General features: G+C 37.3%; 1 protein-coding gene across 1 annotated transcript in view; it reads left to right on the forward strand.

Moving 5' to 3' along the window:
- Nucleotides 1–7,282, forward strand: part of KDM7A (lysine (K)-specific demethylase 7A) — a gene marked incomplete at both ends in the record, with an annotated part of 24,506 nt that extends 17,224 nt beyond the window's left edge. Inside the window, 4 exons of the mRNA XM_009582273.1 lie at nucleotides 3,807–3,896; nucleotides 4,776–4,985; nucleotides 6,475–6,599; nucleotides 7,125–7,282. Of these exons, the coding sequence (XP_009580568.1) occupies nucleotides 3,807–3,896; nucleotides 4,776–4,985; nucleotides 6,475–6,599; nucleotides 7,125–7,282 (583 nt within the window). The remainder of the gene's footprint in view (nucleotides 1–3,806; nucleotides 3,897–4,775; nucleotides 4,986–6,474; nucleotides 6,600–7,124) is intronic.
- Nucleotides 7,283–9,803: the final 2,521 nt, after the last annotated feature.

Here is a 9,803-nt window from a genome sequence, read left to right on the forward strand (position 1 = left end):
CTCTCGTAAAATCCTTAATGTATTGTCTGTGATGGCTTTGCTGGTGCTCTGCTCTTCAGGAAAGCTTATTTGTTTTGACAGCACTGGATCTGGCCTAGCTCCATGTGTTTTTTCATGTGCCTGAGCTAATAAGCCCTATTGGAACCTGTGCTTCTGGGCAGTGCTGTTCACTGACAGGCATTTTTGTTCTGACTGAGCTTATTAATTCTAGTTTGTTGCTGGCCGTGCTGACTTGAACTGGTTCTTGGAGATCTGTTTGGTCTTTCTGCCAGCAAGTTCTCCTTGTAAGAGAACTTATTTTACAACAGGTATGATATTTGCACAATGCTGCATCCAACGTAATGAGCTTTGTGGAACTGAACACGAGATGCAAACACAGAAGTGGTTATTACTTTGTGTGGAATCTGGGGTCCAGCCTGTGTAGCATGACTGATTCCAGATGGACCTTTGCTGGCCCTCTGTAACACCTCTGAGTTGGTTCTCCAGTGTCTCTTTATCTATGCCATTCTGGATCAAAGCTAGCTAGTAAGCAATGTAGCAGTAGTTACAGGATGTTGTGCCTAAGCTCTTAAACCATATGTGAATCCAAGCTATCTCTGCATCCATGGCATGGATAATAAGCAAGCCGAGTAATCAGACTGCTGATAACTGAGATCAAACATAGCCTGTATAAATCCTTATTTTAATTTGAAATTGGATTGGAATTCTTCTTTTCTAAATTGCTGTAGCATAGTATTGTAGCATTTGTGTACTGTCTAGTAGCTCATTAAGTAGTTTGATTAATACTTTATCTAGAATGTGATACGTTTCCTACTCTTCTGTGGAAAAAATTAATTGCACATGCTGCATTCTGAACGCTTATTAATGAGACCCGTGAGTATTCCCAAACCACTGGCTGAACAAACACTTCAATTGTGAGGAAACTGCACAGCACCAGAGATCTAGTCACATGTTGTCTGCTGTCCACCAGCTATCATGTTTTGTACCTTGTGTCCATCTTTTCTAGCTACTGTTTCATAAGTGAGCTGATCTTTTCTTTGCAGCAGGCCATGTGCATGATAGGATTGTAGTTGTATGCAGCTGAAGACAGGAGGAGCTTTGTATGTTGCTATATGATCCGCTCTCATGCTGGGGATCTCAGACAGATTCTGAAAAAGAAATGACAAATGAATAACTCCACAAATGAGAAGCCTACTCATGAGGTTTCACATTCGTAACATGGAGTATGTCTTTTCAAGACGTATGTGAATTACCTTAGTGAATTGCTTTAAACTACTTGCTGGAGAATTTCAAACTCGTCTTTAGCAGGGCAGCAGTATCTTCATTTCTGCAATACTTAAAAACTGCCAAAAATTACAAGATGCTGAGAATAGAGATTGAGTGCTAGTAAAATTATTTTGGTTTTCATATCTTGATTTGAATTCAGTTTGTGCAAGGCTTTTATCAGTATGTGTATCCGCCGATTACTTTGGTGCAGATCGTCAGTCTGCAGGTTAGTTGATATACACAGTAAAGATGATGACCTATCCATGTGAGCTCTTGGATTTTAGCTCTGGCTTCCTTCCAGCTTGCATAAGCAACAGGTCTCAGATTCAATTTTTCAGATATTTGATTCATATACCAGTAAGATTATTTTGGGCAATTGTTCTGTGTTTTTTTTAAAAAAAAAAAAAAAGCAGTTGTAAAAGAAAAAAAATCTGGTTTTTTTTGTAAAGAGGGAGGGATGAGGGGTTTATTATTTTTGTTTTTATTTTTTTGTGTGTGTTTTTCAGTATTGATATACTTCATTGTGATGCTAGTTTCCAAAAATGGGTGGATTCATTTGCCAACCAGGACTTTTTTTAATCTGTATCTCTTGATTTAAAACAAGTTTCTTTTTCCTCTGTATATTTCCAACATTTACAAAACAATTTCTTGAAGCTCTTGAATGAATCATAGCCTTTTTCATTATTTTCTTTACCTGCAATTCACATCTGACATACTTAGGCCATTTTGTTGCTACTGTTCTCCCTAGTACAAGAGAATTCCTCAGTCCCAAAAGCTGCTTATTCCTTTTCCAAGAGGCAGTATGCAGAGACAACTTAAAAACAAGTTATTTAATAATGATAATTTTTCAGACATGGCGTCTGTAGGTATTTGTATTTCCTGCCCGTCCTTTCCTTCTGTCAGACTGTTAGGTTATATATCCATTTGAATTTGTTCGCATATTTAAGTTGCTTGGATGGATATTTGTCTCCCCCGTCTCCCCCCACTTCCCCAGCTTAATTGAGAAAGCTTTGGTGTAAATAGGTACCTTTTATAGTGGCAAACAGGTGAGCTTGCCAGTGGAACTAACTTTGCTCAAAGAGTTACTATCAATCATGCTGGCAAAATAATGTGTTTCTGATATAAACTATGTTTGCATTAGGAAGGCTTTTCAGTATTTTTAAACCGGAGAAACTTTGAAGTCAGTGTTTTGGAGGATCGCATCAGTCACTTCCTCTTGAAGTCTTCATGGACAAGGAAGGCTTTTGGGAGAGTGAAGTCCTTAAGTAGAAAGGACTGAATGGTCTTAAAATGACCAGTAACTTGCTGGAAAAATTACACAGTTTAGTGACAGAGGTGCCATGTTCCCAAGTATGAATGTGTAGAGGTGATGTGTTTGAAGAATGAGCAATGGTAAATAATAGCAGCTGATTTAATCTTTCCTGTAGAATTAATGGCACTGAAAAGAATGGTTATACCATGGTTATATATCCACAGTTGTGTTTTTTTCTGGGCTTTTTTGCTGGCTTTTTTTGCGGGGGGGCGGGGAGAGCATTCGTTTTAATGACTGAGAGGAAGCCAGGTTCAATGAAATGCACATACGGTATCAAATTGCTTCTAGCGATAATTTTGCTGTTGAATCTCATTTTTGAAATGTGGATAGCTGAAAGTGTTTGTAGGATATTTTTCCATTTAAATAGTCGATTAAGGGGATAGCAGAGTTCATGTCAGTCATTCTGGCCTATGTGTGACCAGTGCTGTTTTGTCTGTTTAACTAAAGTGTCTTGGGGCAAATTTAAACTGTACATACAAAATATTAAACATATTTTTTTACTAGATCTACCTGTAGAGTGTTTGGACTTACTCAGATTGGTAATAAATAAATAGAAAACCTGTCTCTGATACTGTTTCAGAGGATTAAAGGGAACATAAACTGTTATGGTGTCCTAAATTTTTTTTACAGGGAATGATTTCTTAATTGCTTTTTCCAACCTACCAGATTTTAAATAAGCTAAGAAGGTAGTTTTTAAAAGTCAAATGTGAGGCAGATGTCTAAAAAATCTGCATGTTGGTTACTCATTATTATTCTTGATTTGCTCTTTAGACTAAATTTTTGCCACAGTGAAATTCCCTTAGTCTTTAGCTGTTTTGAAGGCTGTTACTCTAATGAGTTTCTGAAGTGTGTCTCTATACTGACCGTGCTAAAGGGAAAAAAAGAAGCTGACTACTGTACTGAGGGGAAAAAATTTAAGTGGTTGTCAGTATGGCTTTGTATTACCCCTTCTTTGAATTCTTAGAGAAGCAGTGGGATGGCTGAACTCGAGGCTCCCTTATGTAGCCTGGGCATCAGACATTGAGGGATATCTGCTGCTTTCTGAAGCTTGGACTGGAAGCTTCAGTGTGTGTGTTTATCTGTCCTGGCAGTTTGCAGTCATTATTAAATTAATTAATCTGGTTTTTTCCTTTTAAATTTTTTCCCTGTAGATTTGTTTATTTCGTACTACTTCCGCTTTTATCTGAGAAAATGAATTAAGTATCTTTTCTTCCCCCTTTGCATACAGCTTGTAACAGAACATGCCTTTGAAATTCCAGACAACATCAGGCCTGGGCATCTCATAAAAGAGCTCTCAAAAGTGATTCGTTCTGTAGAGGTAAGAACAGAGGCAATGCTACATAAGCCTGCAGAAAAAAAATCTTTGAATCAAGGAATTCCATAGTAGTTGCGCTTTTGTTTGACTGTATGCACCTTTTAATTTATTTAATATTCATTTAATAATAGAAGATCAAGAGGAAAACTGTTGGCAATACTAAGCTATGGGTATTTCAGATAAAGAAAACTCACAGCAAGGGTGTTTTATATATTTAAAAAAAAAAAAAAAGATTTTTTAATGGTAAAAGTATTTGTAGGTTAGTATTTCTAAAATGTTCTCACTTATAACTACTTAAAATAATAACTGTGAATATGTCGTTAAAGAGTTTGATTTGAAATTTTGTGCATATTCCATTCTCCTACCCTCTTGTTTGTTAGTTCTGGTCCAGTTGTCATCTCTTTTGCTCTTTTTCTTATGTTTTGTCCCTATTTGTTATATAGTCAGTGTTTTTTTCCTTTGTTTTTTCCCCTCCTATACCAGTGTTTTGCTCCTTTATTCCCTAATGAATATCAGTTCTTGAAAAATTCTCACATTTGCACGTGGAGAGAACAGTTCTGAGAACTGAAGAGAAGTGTGATCTGTTAGGTACAATACATGTCTACCCTGTGCTGCCTTCATGCATAAAACCTTATGTTTTGGTGATAGCTTTCGGTGTTAAGCACTACTATTATGGGAGAGTTTAAAGCCCCAAATAGGAAAGAGGTGCAGTAGAAACTAAGCTTTGTACATCAAATCCATAGGAAATATGTAGTATTGCTCTAAAAGGTCTAACAATTTTATTTATATAATTTACATTTAATTAGGTGAATAAGAATCAGCACTTAAATAAGTGGCTTTATTCCTCTGAGACTATTCTGAAATATGTATTTTTAATTAAAGGAGGAAAACAGCAAACTAGTTAAAACTCAGGGAATTCTTGGTGTGTGTCCAACTTCACGGTCTTCGCATGAAACAACTTCCCCTCACCACTCCAGACGAAGGGTGAGGAAACTGCGAGACCATGCTACCAAAACTCCTTCTAATCTGGACATCCTGGAACTCCACACCAGGGAGGTGCTGAAAAGGCTGGAGATGTCACCATGGGAGGAGGCAAGTATTAAGTTATGTGCAAGAAGAACAAAACCAGAGTAGATCTTCAATCTCTGTTGAAAGGGAAAAGCTTTCAACATGCATAAGAACGCAGGCTGCTACTCTTTGTCATATGAGACGTGGATAGATTTGTTTTCAGTTTCTTTCTTTTGAGTTTTCCTGATAGGAATTTCCCTCTTTCTTGATAATTTTTTTGTGGAGGTTCCTTCAACCTTTTGGTTCAGAAGGTGCCCTGAATCCACTACCTACTTCAACTATAGTTTTTGAATTAGGACAGCTGTAGCTATCAAGTGCTACTTTGAATAATTTCTGTGAAGAAAAGGGAGCTTGCAAAGCCTTGATTTGGTGAGGCTCTGAGCCAGACTGCTTCTCTATGTGTTTTTAGGTAGCTGTTTCTTATAGTTCAGTTATAATTTGATTAGCCTTGTTTTTCGGTCATGTTCTTATTTCCTCTATGACTGTGCCTCCCCACCAGTAGGCCTAAGACTGCCTTTGGTCTCTATTGTGGGGCTGTGGACCTTGTGGTCATATTACAAAAGTATCATGGAATGGATGAGCGAAATGTAGTCTCTTGAAAAATTCGGTTTTTTCAAGTTTGAGGACCTTATTTCAAAAAACAGCAACAGGAATGGGAGGAGGAGTGAGAGAATGGAAATAAGTAGCTTTATGAAAGGAAATAAGTAGCTTTCTGAGAATAAGAAATGCTGACAAATTTAGTTGGGACAGGATGGACTGTGATAGTGGAGAAATACTGATTTGGGTCCTTATATTGATCTTCATAAGGCATGAACAAGAGACAGTCATTTAGCCCTCAAAGACAGAAAGCTGAACTTAAAATTTACCACGAATAGTTAACCTGTGCAGTTCAGTGCTACAAACAGATGTTTAGGAGTATTAGTCATTGCCATTTAATGTAGAAATGTATTGTTCACTATCAGTATTGACTTGTTTTAAAAAAAAAAAAAAAATTTTACATGTTACTGGTTTGGCATGTAAGTGTATCGCCAATTGCTTCAGAGTGTGTCAAATGTAAATTGCTTTTTGCTAAGAAAGTTCTGCTTATGGCAGGTTACTTTCCATTATTGATATTTCACTGTCCTATAAATGAGTTCTGGGATACTAATTCCAGGGACCAGATACCCAGTCCAAGAATTGCCTTATCAGTTCAAAGCCCAGCTTTTGGCTTGCCTGTCTCCACTGGTATTCCTTTGTTTTGAATACAGTGATAATTCTCCGAAGGAAACACAAAAGGAGTGTTGTAGTGAAGTTGTAGTTGTTTCAGATGCTTCAGGAGAGTATAGATGATTCAAGGAAGGAGAAGATGCAGTCTGCTGTTTTTTACATCCGAACATGTTTTGTCTGAGCTTTCTTCAGTTGGTTATCAGTAAGGTAACCATCCTGGTGCTGAGTTTAAGCTTTTGTGGAGTGCAGAAAAAACAATTGAATTTACAGAGATAAATAATAAGCAACATTGCTTTTACTTCTTTAGGATACTGCAAGCTCGAAACTGAATGGGAGATTTAACAAGCCCTTTCAGCCATCTTCTACCGTACCTGAATGGCGAACAAAAGACAATGATCTTCGCCTTCTGCTGTCAAATGGAAGAATAATTAGGTACAAAGGGTTGATTGTGGATCATTTGTTCCTAGTCATTATGGTCCGGAGCATGCTAATTATTAATAGCATTTCTTTTCTGTTTGTGGAGCTCTAGGTTCCCTTTTACCAGTAAGATCCATGTTAGGAATATAGAAAGAATGTGTTGTCTGTTGTGTCTGCTGTCCCCTAGTGGAGCCACGGTTATGGAGTGAAGAGGAGGAGATTCTTTGCGTTCCTTTGTTACAGCATTTCGTTCAGTTGCTCAGTTGGGTTTGTACTGAAGGGAATGCTTCAAAGTAGAAACGGTTGTTTTGTATCCATCTATTAGTGATTCGCATTAAAAATATTCTGGTATAAAACTTTTCATCTTTATGGAAATGACAGTTGTACAGGGAGTAAAATGGGAATATGTACAATTGGGAATGAAGAGATGAGCATAAGAACATTACTGTTGTATCTCGAGAGCGTGTTGTAAATAATGCAAGGAAAACAATTGCTTCGGGTTTGTAAGAATAACATGATTTTTTTTTTCTTGTGAGACAGAGATGAGAGACGCCCATTTACAGATCGAAGTCTTTACACAGCAGATAGTGAAGATGAAGATGACAGGACAAGGTCGAAAAAGACAACTGTTAAGGTAGAAGACCAGCCCTCAGGATCTGAAGGAGAAGGGAATGCAGATGCCCAGAAACCACTGAACAGTAAGCTTGTCTCTAAGTCCTATCAGTTGAACATTTTGATGATCTTGAAGAGGGTCTAACTATTGTGAAGTCTGACTGAAATTTTACCAAAGTATAAAGAGGATAAACTAATAGATCAGAGAAGTAATACTAGAAGTTACAACAAAACATTTGTCAAATATTGTCTGTCTACTGAAGAAGCTAACAGGATAGAGTTGAAAAGTAAAACTCACCTTTTCATGTTAGTGCCACTTTGAATACTATGTACAGCATTTTTCAGAGTGGAGGTTTAATTGGTGTTCCAGATGAGTATTTGTTCCTTTTTGTCTGTATCATAATGTAAGAATGCTGATTTTTCTTGACCAAAATATATTTCAGTGTGAAAAGTTCATCACATCATTCGCTGTAGAGAGTAAAAGATCATAACATGCAGCTAATTTTAAATCTATCTTATATTTCACTTTTCCATTCCATTTGGTGATTACATACTTGATCATGCAATTTTGTATGTTTTGCTAATGAATAGGTTTATTCCATACAAGTGATCAAACATAATTTAGCATTAATAAAATCTTATACTTTCAACCTTTGCAGTAGTCTGCAAGGCTGGGGAAGAATTTAGATTATCTGTAAAACACTTTAACCCCACTTTCCAATACTTTAAACTATCTTTCACTAGGGGTTAATCTTTTTTGGTCTTTCTGTAGCCTCAAGCCTTCCTGCCAAGTGTTCAGCAGTGCTGATCACACAGTGTATTAGTAAAGTATCAATATTGAACGCCTATTTTCAGTGCCTATTTTTAATAGCACTGTCTGTGTGCAGTGACAAATTGGTCCTTGACATAGCTGTTCAGCTCTCTGTTTAATTATAAAAGTCATATTCTTTCACAGTAGAGCTTACAAGGGCTCAGAGGGTATGTATTAGGAAACTGAGGTCAACACTTAAAAGATAACAAGATTCCTCTAGAGACTTACAGTTCCCTTAATTTCCTGCACAACAATCTGTAACAACATTTGAGTCCATTGACAGCCTAGATAAAATACTTAATTATTTTCATTAACAAAGCAATTTGTAATCCCTGTTGGCTGTGCTTCCAAAGGTCACAGAGAACAGTATTAAAAAAATTTGCACAGGAAGGAGGTCCCTCTTGGGTACTCATGAACCAACAGGGCAAACGGCTTGTTGAGTGAAGGCTTTTGTGGTGTTTTTCCACTTTCAAAATTAAACTAAGTAAATTAAACTAAGTTTTACACTTGAATCAAAGATTAAATCATACAGAGAAACGGTAAATTTTCTTCAAAATTGTTGCTCTTGTTTGATACAGAATGAATATGGCAGTGTGTATCTAAATGTAAGAAATGTACTTAAATCTAGAAGTGAATGTTGAGATTGTTCTTCCAGAAATCGAGTACTTGGGACTATCGCTAATATTTTTAATTGAATAGTGAGAGTCTTCAAACTTCCCTGTTAAAGGTCACCTACATTTGATTATTTTGCATTAACTGAAGGTCTACAGAGAGAGAGAGAGAAAGAGAGAGAGAGAGAGAGAGAGAAGATACTCTTCTGCAGAGAATTCCATAAAAGGAACTACCTGTTTCTATAACAGCTGCCACCTTCCATTGTTCTTACTGGGATTTAGGCCAAGGGGCAATGTCCACAGAGAGATGCCTTTAAACAGATCAAGCTCTGTATAGCTTTGTGTGTCATGCCAAGATCCTGGTTCTAAATGGTGACCCAGTGTTGTCAGAGAGACAAAGATCAAGTGCTGTGCTTAACAGAGCAAGATACTTTGTGTGGATGAGGGGAAGTTGACTTAAGATATGTTTTTTGAATTCACAGTAGCTTAGCCTGATCTTACAGATAACAACTGCTTTCGTTCACCCGATTTCTGGAGTATTCCTCCCAGTCTCTGGAAACTTGCAGAGCCATAACTTTATCTGAGGGTAGACCGGTTCATTTTAAAGTAACAACAGTAATTACCAAGGTAATTCACAAAAACAACAAACAAACAAAAAAAAAAAAAGCAAAACCAAACTTGTAAGTTTAGACTGAATTTTTTTAAAGCTCAGTTACAAAGCACATTCATAGGTGAAGAGATGAGGGATCCTAATAATACATTATGTGTTGTTGTGAAGATCAGTAAATGTATCTGAAACCTGTATGTGAAAGAGAAGGGTGAGAATCTTTTGCAGGGGAATCTTTTGCAGGGGAATCTAGAAAGCAGCGGAGGGTAGCAATTTTTTTTTTTTCCCCCTTTTTTTAAGAGGAGTGTAAAGGAATGCAGCTTCCCTGGCTTTTTGAACAATATAGGGTAGAAGGAAAACTGGGGGGGTATATTCAGAGAAATTGCCCAAGCAGCCAGGGATCAGGTTAGGAAAGCTAAAGCCCTGATAGAATTAAATATGGCCAGGGATATCAAGAGCAACAAGAAAAGCTTCTATAGGTACGTTGAGGATAAAAGGAAGACTAGGGAAAATGTGGGCCCTCTCAGGAACGAAACGGGGGACCTGGTCACCCGGGATATGGAGAAGGCTGAGGTACT

Source organism: Fulmarus glacialis, unplaced genomic scaffold (genome assembly GCF_000690835.1).
Source record: "Fulmarus glacialis isolate BGI_N327 unplaced genomic scaffold, ASM69083v1 scaffold1987, whole genome shotgun sequence".
Lineage (NCBI taxonomy): Eukaryota > Metazoa > Chordata > Aves > Procellariiformes > Procellariidae > Fulmarus > Fulmarus glacialis.